The sequence below is a fragment of the Carassius carassius genome, unplaced genomic scaffold, assembly GCF_963082965.1.
Source record: "Carassius carassius unplaced genomic scaffold, fCarCar2.1 SCAFFOLD_77, whole genome shotgun sequence".
Classification (NCBI taxonomy): Eukaryota; Metazoa; Chordata; class Actinopteri; order Cypriniformes; family Cyprinidae; genus Carassius; species Carassius carassius.
Window position 1 is genome coordinate 95,001 of NW_026775206.1, and position 17,500 is coordinate 112,500.

General features: G+C 42.9%; 1 protein-coding gene and 1 long non-coding RNA gene across 3 annotated transcripts in view; one reads left to right on the forward strand and one right to left on the reverse strand.

Moving 5' to 3' along the window:
- LOC132139444 (proline-rich protein 5-like) overlaps window positions 1-17,500 on the reverse strand; it is a 19,611-nt gene that overhangs the window by 1,540 nt on the left and 571 nt on the right. The window contains exons 2-7 of one of the 2 annotated variants that reach the window (XM_059547802.1): window positions 16,422-16,535; window positions 15,191-15,271; window positions 6,814-6,862; window positions 6,676-6,733; window positions 2,944-3,035; window positions 2,699-2,839 (exon numbers count right to left, since the gene is read on the reverse strand). In XM_059547802.1, coding sequence (XP_059403785.1) covers window positions 2,699-2,839; window positions 2,944-3,035; window positions 6,676-6,733; window positions 6,814-6,862; window positions 15,191-15,271; window positions 16,422-16,535 — 535 coding nt within the window. Of the gene's footprint in view, window positions 1-2,698; window positions 2,840-2,943; window positions 3,036-6,675; window positions 6,734-6,813; window positions 6,863-15,190; window positions 15,272-16,421; window positions 16,548-17,500 lie in introns of both variants that reach the window. The other variant, XM_059547801.1, reaches the window with a different exon arrangement.
- LOC132139446 (uncharacterized) lies at window positions 2,949-7,380 on the forward strand. Its single transcript, XR_009433631.1, has 3 exons — window positions 2,949-3,073; window positions 6,551-7,028; window positions 7,068-7,380. It is a non-coding gene; the product is annotated as an uncharacterized LOC132139446 (long non-coding RNA).

Here is a 17,500-nt window from a genome sequence, read left to right on the forward strand (position 1 = left end):
ATATGTGAGGATTTCCAGTCAGGATTTAGACCGTATCATAGTACTGAGACTACTCTCCTTAGAGTTACAAATGATCTGCTCTTATCATCTGATCGTGGGTGTATCTCTCTATTAGTTTTATTGGATCTTAGTGCTGCGTTTGACACAATTGACCACAACATTCTTTTGCATAGACTTGAATACTTTGTTGGCATCAGTGGAAGTGCATTAGCATGGTTTAAATCGTACTTATATGACCGCCATCAGTTCGTAGCAATGAATGAAGATGTATCCTATCGATCACAAGTGCAGTATGGAGTACCTCAAGGCTCAGTACTAGGGCCGCTACTCTTCACGCTTTATATGTTACCCTTGGGAGATATCATCAGGAAACATGGTGTTAGCTTTCACTGTTATGCTGATGATACTCAGCTCTATATTTCTTCGCAGCCCGGTGAAACACACCAATTTGAAAAACTAATGGATTGCATAGTCGATATAAAAAACTGGATGACGAGTAATTTCTTACTGCTAAATTCTGAAAAAACAGAGGTGTTAATTATAGGACCTAAAAACTCTGCTTGTAATAACCTAGAACACTGTCTAAGACTTGATGGTTGCTCTGTCAATTCTTCGTCATCAGTTAGGAACCTAGGTGTGCTATTTGATCGCAATCTTTTCATTAGAAAGCCACGTTTCTAGCATTTGTAAAACTGCATTTTTCCATCTCAAAAATATATCTAAATTACGGCCTATGCTCTCAATGTCAAATGCAGAAATGTTAATCCATGCATTTATGACCTCAAGGTTAGATTATTGTAATGCTTTATTGGGTGGTTGTTCTGCACGCTTAGTAAACAAACTACAGCTAGTCCAAAATGCAGCAGCAAGAGTTCTTACTAGAACCAGGAAGTATGACCATATTAGCCCGGTCCTGTCAACACTGCACTGGCTCCCTATCAAGCATCGTATAGATTTTAAAATATTGCTTATTACTAATAAAGCCCTGAATGGTTTAGCACCTCAGTATTTGAATGAGCTCTTGTTACATTATAATCCTCTACGTCTGCTACGTTCTCAAAACTCAGGCAATTTGATAATACCTAGAATATCAAAATCAACTGCAGGCGGCAGATCCTTTTCCTATTTGGCGCCCAAACTCTGGAATAACCTACCTAACATTGTTCGGGAGGCAGACACACTCTTGCAGTTTAAATCTAGATTAAAGACCCATCTCTTTAACCTGGCATACACATAACATACTAATATGCTTTTATTATCCAAATCCGTTAAAGGATTTTTAGGCTGCATTAATTAGGTAAACCGGAACCGGAAACACTTCCCATAACACCCTATGTACTTGCTACATCATTAGAAGAATGGCATCTACGCTAATATTAGTCTGTTTCTCTCTTGTTCCGAGGTCACCGTGGCCACCAGATCCAGTCTGTGTCCAGATCAGAGGGTCACTGCAGTCACCCGGATCCAGTACGTATCCAGACCAGATGCTGGATCAGCACCTAGAAAGGACCTCTACATCCCTGAAAGACAGCGGAGACCAGGACAACTAGAGCCCCAGATACAGATCCCCTGTAAAGACCTTGTCTCAGAGGAGCACCAGGACAAGACCACAGGAAACAGATGATTCTTCTGCACAATCTGACTTTGCTGCAGTCTGGAATTGAACTACTGGCCCCCAACTGAGCCTGGTTTCTCCCAATGTTTTTTTCTCCATTCTGTCACCGATGGAGTTTCGGTTCCTTGCCGCTGTCGCCTCTGGCTTGCTTAGTTGGGGACACTTCATCTACAGCGATATCGTTGACTTGATTGCAAATAAATGCACCGACACTATTTAACTGAACAGAGATGACATAACTGAATCCAATGATGAACTGCCTTTAACTCTCATTTTTGCATTATTGACACCGTTTTCCTAATGAATGTTGTTCAGTTGCTTTGACGCAATGTATTTTGTTTAAAGCGTTATATAAATAAAGGTGACATTGACATTGACATTTGAGGAAGTTTAGATATTTGTACTGGAAAACAAGACTAAAATACTGAGGAAGAAACTCATTGTTGCAGTGCAAGCAGCAGTTATTGTTATGACTATGATTTTAAGACATTCTGCTCTGATTTAGGACATTTTAAGGCTTTAATTTGTAAAAGGTTGAATTCAGACTTTAAGACCAACAGAAACCCTGCAAGTATCTGATTCATCATGATCAAATATCTGACAGATCACTGTGACAGATGTGAAAACACTAAACAATAAAACACAAATATGGTGAGCCCCTTAAAAAGCAGCATGTAGAGAAACACAGGAAATAAAACCACAAACAACAAAACAGAAACACACACACACACACACACACACTCTCTCTCTCACACACACACTCTCACAGATTGTGAAGTATAAGGTGTAGATATATTTCACACAGAGTTAGAGATGATGCAAGCACAGAAAACCACAAATATACACACGTCTCATAAACCCATTATAACATGTTTGCTTGGAAATAAAACTCAGTTCAAACACACATGTACACTACAACACACACATTTGCCTCGTGTGACTCCGTTCTGTAAGTTTAAGATGTGTTACACACACTGCAGAAACCTACTGGAAAGTTTCAGCTCTGCATCGACTCAGGAAATCTAGAACATTATCAAAGTTTCCGATGTCTGTTGACACACACACACACACACACACACACACCTGCAGGATGAGCAACATCTGAATGATGGAGGGCGGCACACGAGCGCGCGGTCGAGTCAGAGCATCGTCCAGCTTTATGTTGAGAGTGATGATGTTCCTGAAGTGAAGCAGAGCCAGCTGACGGACAGACGGCTCCTTCCCCTGAACACACACACACACACAGAGAGAGTCTCAAATACACCACCAGCACATCCTACAAATACTCAAAGAGCAAAATAAGAGTACTGGAGTGTTTGGTGAAGTACCTGGACGGGGTAGAAGATGGCCTGCAGCATAGACAGAACATTACAGAAGAAGTAGTCCCACGTTTCTGCCAGAGAATCCAGCAGCTTCTGACCTGCACACACACACACACACACACACACACACACGCATGTAAAAGCACAGACGCACAAACACACATACACACACACACGCATGCATGCAGAAACACACAGACACACAGCAGAACTGACTTCATACATCCACTAAACTGAGCAAACAGCAGCTGATTCAAACACACTGAGACACATGATCTGATCTGGGGTCTCATTTATAAAACTATGCGTAGGATCTTTACTAAAAGTTTACGTGCGCCCAAAAGCCAAAAATGGCGTACGCCAAAAAAATATTCCGATTTATAAAACCGTGCGTACGCACACCTGTAAGCAATGTTCCCTTTATAAATCACAGATCACCCGCAGATGTGCGTACGTGAACCAGCCTCATATCCCGCCCTGTACACGCCCATTTTTAACCATAAATAGTCAATGCAAATCACCTCATGATTGCTGATCAGCATGTAAATGAGAGTGGAATCCCATATATACCTGGAAAACTGGCATGCGACCCGCCAATTAATTAATCCAAGAAAGTGAAAACGTGCATTTCTGTTAGCCTAATTTTAATAATGGCGACAGGTGAGAAAAGAGGAAAAAAACGTAATTTCTCAGATACTGAGATTGAAACACTTGTAGGGGAGGTGGAGGCTCGGAAAACTGTGTTATTTGGTGGCCACAGCAGTGGGGTCACTAATAAAAAGAAGCAGTGCGAGTGGCAAAGTATTGCTTCTGCCGTCAATTGTGTCAGTGGGACAGAACGGACAGTTGCAGAATTAAAGAAAAAATGGTCCGACCTGAAGGTATACAAATTTTTTTTTTACCAACATATTACATTTGTGTTTTATTAGGCTATATACCTATATAAATAGCAATATTGATTTTCAAAAAGTTTTATTTACATGTGCTTACAGTATGCAAAATATGTGAAATAAAGATTCTCATTCATTCAAGGTGGAGGCAAAGAGAAAACTGTCCTCCCACCGCCAGAGCGTGGCTGCAACTGGTGGGGGCCCATGTACAGCTGATCTCACATCAGTGGACAGCAAAATCGCGGCTATAATTGGGGAGGTCAGCGTGTGTGGTATTGTGTCGGAAAAGGAGGGAGACACTGACGTGACTGAAACCACAGAGGAGCAAGGTTAAACCGATTTTTAATCATTAACGCTGTACATTTGAGTGTGTGGGGTGATAAATGGATAAATGTTGCCAATTGTTTGTCCTCCAGTCCTTCCGGAGTCTGAAGCTGTAAATGAACAGGAGGTTCAGGGTGAGGGGTTCTCAGATGCAGATGCACAGCGTCCGGCTCAAAGCAGTGCCCCTTCTGCGTCTGGCACGTCCAAAAGTGGTCGGGTACTCACTGACGCAGTCCTGCAGTTACAGCGAGAGACAATAAACGCTGTCAACAGGGTTGCAGATGAGCTACGGCAGATGAGAGAAGTGATGCAAGAAATTGCACAATCATTAAAAGATGCAGTTAAAACATGAACCTTGAGTTTTGTCTTTCTTTACAAACGCCGCATGACATCCTCACGGATTCTTGCACCTCGTTGATATCCCTCTTGTCGGCCAGGGGGCTGTGGCTCGGGGTCGTAATGCTGGGGTAGAGGGAGATCAGGAGGGAGAGGAATACCGTTTCTCAGTGCTATATTGTGCAAAACACCACACGCCCTGACAATCTTGCACACTTTTGCTGGATGGTATAAAAGTCTGCCACCCGAGGCATCCAGAGCACGCCATCTGCATTTCAGGATGCCGATGGCACGCTCCACAACTGCGCGGGCACGAGAGTGGACCTCGTTATAATGAGTTTCCTCTGCGCTCTGCGGGTTTAAAAATGGGGTGAGGAGCCAGCGTCTCAGGGGGTAGCCACTGTCGCCTGCAGGTTATAATTATATTAAAAACAAAATTGTTACAGTTTCTACTTTTTAATATTGTTAAACTCACCAAGAAGCCAGCCATCACGTACTGCGCCTGCATTTAGTCTGTTCCCTACACTGCTATGTGTCAAGATAAAGGAATCATGTGTTGAACCAGGCCAGCGTGCCACAATGTTTGTGAGGGTCATGTTGGCGTCACATATGATTTGCACATTAATAGAATGCACATGCTTTCTATTAACATAAGCAAATTCATTTTCAGATGGTGCCCTTATAGCAACATGAGTGCAGTCAATTGCGCCGATTACATTTGGGAAACCAGACATTGCTGCAAATTGCGTTTTAATTTCGGCCTGTTCTCGCACAGTGTAGGGGAACCTGATGTATCGACTAACCATATTAAGTATACCATTTAAAACGACAGATATTATGGCACTCAGGGACGGCTGTGATATACCAGACCTATAGGGTGAGATGATAGATTCCAATAGAATTATTTCATATACAAAAAGGTCTTAGAGACAAATTTGAGGATTACTTATAGTTTTTTTATATTATTAATTTACCTGTCTGCCAATTCCCGCTGGAAACAGCCGGTTGCCAAGAACCCCAGAGTGGTGAGGACTTGTATTTGGACTGGGATGGCATGGTTCCGGCGTGTTGCCCTCTCTAATACTGGACCCAATTCAGCACATAGATCCAAGAGCACAGCTCTAGGGAATCTAAATCGGCTTATTAGCCAGTCATCATCATGGGCCAGGAAATCATCATGGTCCCTGAAAACTCGTTCTCTCCTTATTCTGCCATTAGCGTAATCCTCCAACAGTGCCAGGAGTGCCATCATGAAGCATTACATACCCGGGTCACCGGAGAATTTATATGTTTCTAGCAAATAGACTGATCGTTAACACCTTGACAAAATCACTTAATTAATTTGTGGGCGAAAATTTAAGACGAAAATGTTATAGTGAACACATGCTTCTTGACGGTTTTGTAATGAACACCGTAATAGTTAGGACCGATGATGAGTAGCGATTGTGCTTCATGACTGTATTTGCAGACTTTGACATTTTATGATATAGGCTATGTACATTAAGGAAAATATTTCCTTTTTACACTGTGTTCTGCAGTTCTCTAATAAAAGGGTATTTCATGCTATTCTGTAGGCTATCACATGTATCGCGCCATGTCCTCCTGTGCTCCCGTTGTGGACAATGTGACTGTAAGGCAGCGCTGATTATTATTTTATTTTACTTTTAATACATTTTGAATTACGTTTGGATTTTACTAGATGTATATAGCCTAAAACAATCGGCACAAATAACACTGTTGGATTTAATCTTCATGGTAATGTGGATATAACGTATGAAATGGAGTGAAAATTAAATGTCATTCATTCTTATAATCGTTCTTCTCACATTTATTTTCTACAATCTAACTTCAGTTCACGACCTCACGATCGGTGTCGCCAATTCCCTTTGTCTCCAGAATGTGCGTACGCACGGCTCAAAGTTTGCTTAAAGGTGCGCACATTCTCCCGTCAAGTTTGTTTTTTATAGATCACAACCTTTGCGTGGGAACTGGCGTACGTACGTTTCCAGCCCCGTTTTGTGCGTACGCACGCTTTATAAATGAGGCCCCTGATCTTTTAGAAGTGTGGCACAAGTGGATGATTTTTCTAAAGTTCACATCAGCATTAAACACATCCTTTTAATGCAGAGGAAACTCTTCAAAACCACAAACACATGTGAACCGTCAGAAATGTCAGACAGCACCTTACCTTCATAAAAGTGAATCTTATCTCTCAAAATCACCATTCCCTTCGTCAGCAGCTGATTCTGTGACACAATCACAATCAAACTCAATTCACAGATGCTTAAATTAGTATTGATTATTGATCGAAGACTTGACTGATCACCTGCAGATACTCTGTGAAGAAGGAGCCCAACTCAGTCTTTAGGAGCTGCCTAGAGACAGATGGACAGAGAGAGACAAACCAAATTATAAAAGCACAAAAAGAAAATGATCTAACTTATTGGACTAAGTAAACTTTAATGTTATTTGGCCCTAAATAGAGATTACACAACTGCAGAATATCTGAGTACAGTGAAAGACTGTACATGAAGACTTCATGTACAGTCTTTCACTGTACTCAGATATTGAAGAAGACAGATGACGAGGTCCAGACTGAGCAGTCATACTCTGACTATAGAGACGGACAGATATCCACAGCACTGACCGCATCTGCCCTTACCGTAATCACAGACACACACTTCCTCACCAGCTGCTCTAACTATGAAGAAATTAGAAATACATTTTATCCAAAATTTGAAACACTTTACCCCGACTTCAAAACATTACACAAGAAAACACAACTTCAATATTTATTAGGTGAAAAACAAGATTGTACCTTACTTGCAGCGAGATACATTTATGATAGTCACAAAAAGAGGGAGGAGTCAACCAATCAGTGATGCGCCTATGAACATTTTATTAACAGAGCAACCCCCAACAACTCATGCAGAGCTGAATTAGGACAATAAACATTATTAATTAGTATTCAAAAGTGATCTGTGAAATTCCCCCCCCAAAAAACAATGAAAAACCTGAAATGCAGTGATCTGAGCTCTTACCAGACTGAAGATCTCCAGTGATCCGAGCTCTTACCAGACTGAAGATCTCCAGTGATCCGAGCTCTTACCAGACTGAAGATCTGCAGTGATCCGAGCTCTTACCAGACTGAAGATCTGCAGTGATCCGAGCTCTTACCAGACTGAAGATCTGCAGTGATCCGAGCTCTTACCAGACTGAAGCTCTGCAGTGATCCGAGCTCTTACCAGACTGAAGATCTGCAGTGATCCGAGCTCTTACCAGACTGAAGCTCTGCAGTGATCCGAGCTCTTACCAGACTGAAGCTCTGCAGTGATCCGAGCTCTTACCAGACTGAAGCTCTGCAGTGATCCGAGCTATTACCAGACTGAAGCTCTGCAGTGATCCGAGCTCTTACCAGACTGAAGATCTGCAGTGATCCGAGCTCTTACCAGACTGAAGATCTCCAGTGATCCGAGCTCTTACCAGACTGAAGATCTGCAGTGATCCGAGCTCTTACCAGACTGAAGCTCTGCAGTGATCCGAGCTCTTACCAGACTGAAGATCTGCAGTGATCCGAGCTCTTACCAGACTGAAGATCTCCAGTGATCCGAGCTCTTACCAGACTGAAGATCTGCAGTGATCCGAGCTCTTACCAGACTGAAGATCTGCAGTGATCCGAGCTCTTACCAGACTGAAGCCCGCAGTGATCCGAGCTCTTACCAGACTGAAGATCTGCAGTGATCCGAGCTCTTACCAGACTGAAGCCCTCAGTGATCCGAGCTCTTACCAGACTGAAGATCTGCAGTGATCCGAGCTCTTACCAGACTGAAGCTCTGCAGTGATCCGAGATCTTACCAGACTGAAGATCTGCAGTGATCCGAGCTCTTACCAGACTGAAGCTCTGCAGTGATCCGAGCTCTTACCAGACTGAAGCCCTGCAGTGATCCGAGCTCTTACCAGACTGAAGCTCTGCAGTGATCCGAGCTCTTACCAGACTGAAGCTCTGCAGTGATCCGAGCTCTTACCAGACTGAAGCTCTGCAGTGATCAGAGCTCTTACCAGACTGAAGCTCTGCAGTGATCCGAGCTCTTACCAGACTGAAGATCTGCAGTGATCCGAGCTCTTACCAGACTGAAGATCTGCAGTGATCCGAGCTCTTACCAGACTGAAGCCCGCAGTGATCTGAGCTCTTACCAGACTGAAGATCTGCAGTGATCCGAGCTCTTACCAGACTGAAGCCCGCAGTGATCCGAGCTCTTATCAGACTGAAGATCTGCAGTGATCTGAGCTCTTACCAGACTGAAGACCTGCAGTGATCCGAGCTCTTAACAGACTGAAGCCCTGCAGTGATCTGAGCTCTTACCAGACTGAAGCTCTGCAGTGATCTGAGCTCTTACCAGACTGAAGCACTATAGTGATCCGAGCTCTTACCAGACTGAAGCCCTGCAGTGATCTGAGCTCTTACCAGACTGAAGCCCTGCAGTGATCCGAGCTCTTAACAGACTGAAGCTCCGCAGTGATCCGAGCTCTTACCAGACTGAAGATCTGCAGTGATCCGAGCTCTTACCAGACTGAAGATCTGCAGTGATCCGAGCTCTTACCAGACTGAAGCTCCGCAATGATCCGAGCTCTTACCAGACTGAAGATCTGCAGTGATCCGAGCTCTTACCAGACTGAAGCTCCGCAATGATCCGAGCTCTTACCAGACTGAAGATCTGCAGTGATCCGAGCTCTTACCAGACTGAAGCTCCGCAATGATCCGAGCTCTTACCAGACTGAAGCACTGCAGTGATCTGAGCTCTTACCAGACTGAAGCTCCGCAATGATCCGAGCTCTTACCAGACTGAAGATCTGCAGTGATCCGAGCTCTTACCAGACTGAAGCTCCGCAATGATCCGAGCTCTTACCAGACTGAAGATCTGCAGTGATCCGAGCTCTTACCAGACTGAAGCTCCGCAATGATCCGAGCTCTTACCAGACTGAAGCACTGCAGTGATCTGAGCTCTTACCAGACTGAAGCTCTGCAGTGATCCGAGCTCTTACCAGACTGAAGATCTGCAGTGATCCGAGCTCTTATCAGACTGAAGCCCTGCAGTGATCCGAGCTCTTAACAGACTGAAGCTCTGCAGTGATCCGAGCTCTTACCAGACTGAAGATCTGCAGTGATTTGAGATCTTACCAGACTGAAGATCTGCAGTGATCCGAGCTCTTACCAGACTGAAGCCCCGCAGTGATCCGAGCTCTTACCAGACTGAAGATCTGCAGTGATCCGAGCTCTTACCAGACTGAAGCACTGCAGTGATCTGAGCTCTTACCAGACTGAAGCTCTGCAGTGATCCGAGCTCTTACCAGACTGAAGATCTGCAGTGATCCGAGCTCTTATCAGACTGAAGCCCTGCAGTGATCCGAGCTCTTAACAGACTGAAGCTCTGCAGTGATCCGAGCTCTTACCAGACTGAAGATCTGCAGTGATTTGAGATCTTACCAGACTGAAGATCTGCAGTGATCCGAGCTCTTACCAGACTGAAGCCCCGCAGTGATCCGAGCTCTTACCAGACTGAAGCCCAAAGAACTAGTTAATTATAGACCAATCTCGAATCTCCCTTTTCTGTCCAAGATACTAGAAAAGGTGGTATCCACACAATTATATTCCTTCTTAGAGAAAAATGGTATATGTGAGGATTTCCAGTCAGGATTTAGACCGTATCATAGTACTGAGACTGCTCTTCTTAGAGTTACAAATGATCTGCTCTTATCATCTGATCGTGGGTGTATCTCTCTATTAGTTTTATTGGATCTTAGTGCTGCGTTTGACACAATTGACCACAACATTCTTTTGCATAGACTTGAATACTTTGTTGGCATCAGTGGAAGTGCATTAGCATGGTTTAAATCGTACTTATATGACCGCCATCAGTTCGTAGCAGTGAATGAAGATGTATCCTATCGATCACAAGTGCAGTATGGAGTACCTCAAGGCTCAGTACTAGGGCCGCTACTCTTCACGCTTTATATGTTACCCTTGGGAGATATCATCAGGAAACATGGTGTTAGCTTTCACTGTTATGCTGATGATACTCAGCTCTATATTTCTTCGCAGCCCGGTGAAACACACCAATTTGAAAAACTAATGGATTGCATAGTCGATATAAAAAACTGGATGACGAGTAATTTCTTACTGCTAAATTCTGAAAAAACAGAGGTGTTAATTATAGGACCTAAAAACTCTGCTTGTAATAACCTAGAACACTGTCTAAGACTTGATGGTTGCTCTGTCAATTCTTCGTCATCAGTTAGGAACCTAGGTGTGCTACTTGATCGCAATCTTTCCTTAGAAAGCCACGTTTCTAGCATTTGTAAAACTGCATTTTTCCATCTCAAAAATATATCTAAATTACGGCCTATGCTCTCAATGTCAAATGCAGAAATGTTAATCCATGCATTTATGACCTCAAGGTTAGATTATTGTAATGCTTTATTGGGTGGTTGTTCTGCACGCTTGGTAAACAAACTACAGCTAGTCCAAAATGCAGCAGCAAGAGTTCTTACTAGAACCAGGAAGTATGACCATATTAGCCCGGTCCTGTCAACACTGCACTGGCTCCCTATCAAGCATCGCATAGATTTTAAAATATTGCTTATTACTTATAAAGCCCTGAATGGTTTAGCACCTCAGTATTTGAATGAGCTTCTTTTACATTATAATCCTCTACGTCCGCTACGTTCTCAAAACTCAGGCAATTTGATAATACCTAGAATATCAAAATCAACTGCAGGCGGCAGATCCTTTTCCTATTTGGCGCCCAAACTCTGGAATAACCTACCTAACATTGTTCGGGAGGCAGACACACTCTTGCAGTTTAAATCTAGATTAAAGACCCATCTCTTTAACCTGGCATACACATAACATACTAATATGCTTTTATTATCCAAATCCGTTAAAGGATTTTTAGGCTGCATTAATTAGGTAAACCGGAACCGGAAACGCTTCCCATAACAACCTATGTACTTGCTACATCATTAGAAGAATGGCATCTACGCTAATATTTGTCTGTTTCTCTCTTGTTCCGAGGTCACCGTGGCCACCAGATCCAGTCTGTGTCCAGATCAGAGGGTCACTGCAGTCACCCGGATCCAGTACGTATCCAGACCAGATGCTGGATCAGCACCTAGAAAGGACCTCTACATCCCTGAAAGACAGCGGAGACCAGGACAACTAGAGCCCCAGATACAGATCCCCTGTAAAGACCTTGTCTCAGAGGAGCACCAGGACAAGACCACAGGAAACAGATGATTCTTCTGCACAATCTGACTTTGCTGCAGCCTGGAATTGAACTACTGGTTTCGTCTGGTCAGAGGAGAACTGGCCCCCCAACTGAGCCTGGTTTCTCCCAAGGTTTTTTTCTCCATTCTGTCACCGATGGAGTTTCGGTTCCTTGCCGCTGTCGCCTCTGGCTTGCTTAGTTGGGGACACTTCATCTACAGCGATATCGTTGACTTGATTGCAAATAAATGGACAGACACTATTTAACTGAACAGAGATGACATAACTGAATCCAATGATGAACTGCCTTTAACTATCATCTTTGCATTATTGACACTGTTTTCCTAATGAATGTTGTTCAGTTGCTTTGACGCAATGTATTTTGTTTAAAGCGCTATATAAATAAAGGTGACATTGACATTGACATTGACATTGAAGCACTGCAGTGATCCGAGCTCTTACCAGACTGAAGATCTGCAGTGATTTGAGATCTTACCAGACTGAAGCACTGCAGTGATCCGAGCTCTTACCAGACTGAAGCCCTGCAGTGATCCGAGCTCTTACCAGACTGAAGCACTGCAGTGATCCGAGCTCTTACCAGACTGAAGATCTGCAGTGATCTGAGCTCTTACCAGACTGAAGCTCTGCAGTGATCCGAGCTCTTACCAGACTGAAGATCTGCAGTGATTTGAGATCTTACCAGACTGAAGATCTGCAGTGATCCGAGCTCTTACCAGACTGAAGATCTGCAGTGATCCGAGCTCTTACCAGACTGAAGATCTGCAGTGATTTGAGATCTTACCAGACTGAAGATCTGCAGTGATCCGAGCTCTTACCAGACTGAAGATCTGCAGTGATCCGAGCTCTTACCAGACTGAAGATCTGCAGTGATCCGAGCTCTTACCAGACTGAAGCTCTGCAGTGATCCGAGCTCTTACCAGACTGAAGCTCTGCAGTGATCCGAGCTCTTACCAGACTGAAGATCTGCAGTGATTTGAGATCTTACCAGACTGAAGATCTGCAGTGATCCGAGCTCTTACCAGACTGAAGCCTGCAGTGATCCGAGCTCTTACCAGACTGAAGCTCGCAGTGATCCGATCTTTTACCAGACTGAAGCTCTGCAGTGATCCGAGCTCTTACCAGACTGAAGCTCGCAGTGATCCGATCTTTTACCAGACTGAAGATCTGCAGTGATCCGAGCTCTTACCAGACTGAAGATCTGCCAGCGGTGTAATACTTCAGCGGTGTAACAGATCACAAATTAAGACAGTAACAAAATACAAACCGAGTACTCGATCACTATCTGGCTATAGAGAGAGGACGACACAGACAGAGATGGCAGCCACAAGAACAGAGACTATGTTCACTGTGCACACAGAAAGAGCTGTAAACAGAGGAGCATTTCTTACTGCACTGTGATTCCTATCACAACATTAGAGCTGCATATTTCCCCAAATTCCAACAAATGAAACCACATTTAATGGCATTACAAAATGCAGAAAATATAAGTCACGTTTTAGGGGAAAATTCCAAAATGATCACAACAGCAGCAAGCTATATATCAGCCTATCACAAACTGAGACTTTCAGCCAGTGGACAAAACTGAAGATCATTTCTTCCTTTTTTTCCCCTTTTTTTTATACAATTTTTTTCTCATTTCTTGTTTGTGGGGAAAAAATAATAAATTATACATATATTTATTGACTCAATTATTTTACAGATCTGTTTTTGTTTTATGTATTATATAATTGTTTATTCCTTATTCATGTAATGGACAATGCTTTGGAAATACTGTGCAAGTCATGCCAATAAAGCTCATTTGAATTTGAATTTGAGAGAGAGACACAGAGACAGACAGATGGACAGAGACAGAGACAGACAGGGAGAGAGACAGACAGAGACAGACAGAGAGACAGAGACAGACAGACAGACAGACAGACTGAGAGACAGAGAGACAGACAGACAGATGGACAGAGACACAGAGACAAACAGATGGATAGAGAGACAGACAGATGGACAGAGACACAGAGACAGACAGGGAGAGACAGACAGACAGACAGACAGACAGGGACAGACCGATGGACAGAGAGACAGACAGATGGACAGAGAGAGAGACAGACAGATGGACAGAGAGACAGGGACAGACAGATGGATAGAGAGACAAACAGATGGACAGGGACAGACAGATGGACAGAGAGAGAGAGAGAGAGAGACAGGGAGAAACAGAGAGAGAGACAGATGGACAGAGATAGACAGGGACAGACAGATGGACAGTGACACAGAGACACAGAGAGAGAGACCAAGACAGACAGACAGAGACCGACAGACAGAGAGAGACAGACACAGAGACAAACAGATGGACAGAGAGAGCCACATGGACAGAGACGGACAGAGACAAAGAGACAGACAGAAAAAGAGAGAGAGAGAAAGAAAGAGAGACAGAATTTTTTTAATTGGCATATAACATCAATAGAAAAACTACAACTAGAAATGATCAAAAAAACGTTTTAGGGTTCCATAAAGGTACGTCCAGTGATACCTGCAGAGCTGAATTAGGCTTCTACCCACTGAAGATTGAGATCCAGAAGAGATGTGTTCAGTTCTGGCATCACCTTCATCAATCTGATCCTGATTCAAACCGATATAAAGCCTTCCTCGCAGATGGAACCTCAGCAGAATCTCATCCTCTAAACACGCTCGCTCTTCAGCTAGTCCATAAAACCCTGATCCTCAATAACTACAGATTCAACCTCAAAGCCATTGCCAAGAAATTGACAAAAATCTATAAGACACTCATGATGAATCTCTAAAATTTCACTTTGACCTTCAAAATAAACTCCAATGCTACTCAACCCTAAACAGAACCACTAAATTTGCCAATTATTTATTGATTAAACCATTTATTGAAAGAGAAATCCTCTCCAAATACAGATGAAGTAACCATGATTTAGAAATAGAGAGAGGAAGACATAGACAAACATGGACAGAGCAAGAGAAAGCACCTGTAGACACTGTGATCTACATCAAATAGAGAACGGGAAACACTTTCTGCTGATTTGTCCTAAATATGACAATGTGAGGGGAACATTTCTTCCCAGATTTGAAGCCCGGATCCCATAATTTACTGAACTTAGTGACACTGAGAAGATGACAACACAGCTGACTAGCTGCAAAAGATGTATTAACCATTGACAAAGTTAGATGTTAAACATGATTAACTCCTTACTGACTTACTTTAAATAATAATAAATAAAATTAATTTAATAACACCAGCAGTCAGTAAATCTGCCTCAAACATCTGCCTGAGTGTTGAAGACTAGTCAACCGTGATCAGACCACGACTGTTGTGTGTTAATTAAAGGGGTTTAAATCATCAGGATGTTGATTTACTAACGGGTTCATTCACTCTGACCATAACCAGCAGGACTAGTTCACTCACCTGACGCCTTCATTCAGCACATAGAGCTCATTCTCTCCCAGATCCTTGCGCTGGAACACGGCGATCACGGCATTATGGATGCTGACACACACACACACACACACACACACACACACACACACACACACACACACACACACACACACACAGACATTAAAAGTGTTTTTGAGGTTTCAGGCAGGACTGACATCTGAATCAGGTTTCACAGAAGGGCTGCACGATTATGACAAAAATTATAATTGTTGATTATTCCCTTGAAATTGTAATTGCGAATGATTAATTATGCAATTAATTATTAATTAACTGGTTAATTACAATGATCACAATTCGCACTGAATGATGTTTTATAACATTGTTTGAAGCAACCACATTTTTATATGAAAATAAACCAACTGAAAACAATCTTTAACTGAAAAACTTTCATTGCTTTTCTTTAGTACTAAGCCTCAATTGTCATCTATACATTCGAATGATTTCTTCTTTAAATAATAAAGTTTAAATATGCATGAAGATATAATGTTATACTAAAACTAAAATTGGAAAAACCCCAAGAGAACCTGCAGAAAGGGGAAAAAACCCAAGTTAGCAATTCTGCTCTGAACGATCAGGTGTTCGTGGCATCCGTGATCACGACTAGGACATCGATTATTTGTGCAGCCCTCTTTCACACTCAATCTTGTAAAATAGAAACAGATGGAATGAAGGTGAAAGATTTTCTGCTCACAGAGAAACAAAACATTCCATCAGCTGAATGAGACACACACACACACACACACACTTACACAGTCAGCATCAGTGATATCAAACATTCATTGTTCTCCATCCACTAGTGTGTGTGTGTGTGTGTGTGTGTGTGTGTGTAAGAACAGAAACAGAGGATTGTCTTTACACACACACACACACTAATGAGGGCTGATGTGTGTGTATGTTGTTTACACACATATCGTGTGGGCCACACACACACACACACACACACACACACACACACTTTTCACACAACAAACAAACAGAGGAAACTAGTTTTGAAGGAATTTCTTCTCAAATGTTGATGAGAACAGAAGAGCATTTATACAGAGTGTGTGTGTGTGTGTGTGTGTCACATTAACATGAAGCTGATTGTCTGCGCGCACACACACACACACACTGTTCACTGCATGTTCATGTTCATGCACTTGACGGTTATACATGGGTGTGTGTGTGTTTGTGTGTGTGTGTGTGTGTGTGTGTGTACCTGTTCCAGGTGGCGTTGGCTCCAGCTCGGTGCTGCTGGTTGTTCCTATCATCCAGCGCTGATCTCTCTGATCGACCCAAATCACTCAGACTGGGAGAACTCATCAACTTCAGCCTGTGAAGAGTCCTCATGATCACACACACACACACACACACACACACACACACAGCCGTTAGAGAGATAACGGACAGAGTGTAGTGCGTGTTGTCTGTCTCACTTCTGTTGTCTGTCTGTGGTTTAGAGGGAGGGACTCGGGCAGACAATGTGCTCGAATCAACCACTTCCCTGCTGAAACACACACACACACACACACACACACACTCTCTCTCTCTCTCTCACACACACACACACACACACACACACACACACACACACACTCTCATACTCTCTCTCACACACACACACACACACACACACACAAACACACACACACTCTCTCTCTCTCACACACACACACACACAAGTTCATTCAGATCTCTACATGGAGAATCCATAGACTTCTATTGTTTTTACATATTGCTAGTTATTATAACTATAACTTACACCCTAACCCTAATAGCAAACTTTAGCATTTTTACAATTTAAGAAGAACTATTTTACAAACCTTTTTTTTCTTTCACAAATGAGGAAGTTACTAGAATGAGGTTTTGGGAGGTTCTGTCAGGGTTAGCTCACTTCTGGGTACAAATTAGTTCCCAAAACATGTTTAAGTACGTATAACTGGCTGTTATTAAGCCTCTCATTAAAAAACACTTGATCACACAGAAATAGTTAATTACAAACTGCTCTCAAATCTGCCTTTTCTGTCAAAGATACTAGAAAAGGCAGTATCTTCTTAGCTATGTTCCTTCTTATGCTAATATTAGTCAGTTTCTCTCTTACTCCGAGGTCCCTGTAGTCAGCAGATCCAGTGTGTGTCCAGATCAGCAGCTAGAGATGACCTCTACAGTCCAGAGACTGACCCCTGTGAAGACGAGTCCTGCGCTACATCATGATGATCTGGTCAGAGCAGAACTGAACCTGGTTTATCTCAAGGTTTCTTCTCTATTTCTGTCACGATGGAGCTTTGGTGTCTTTGT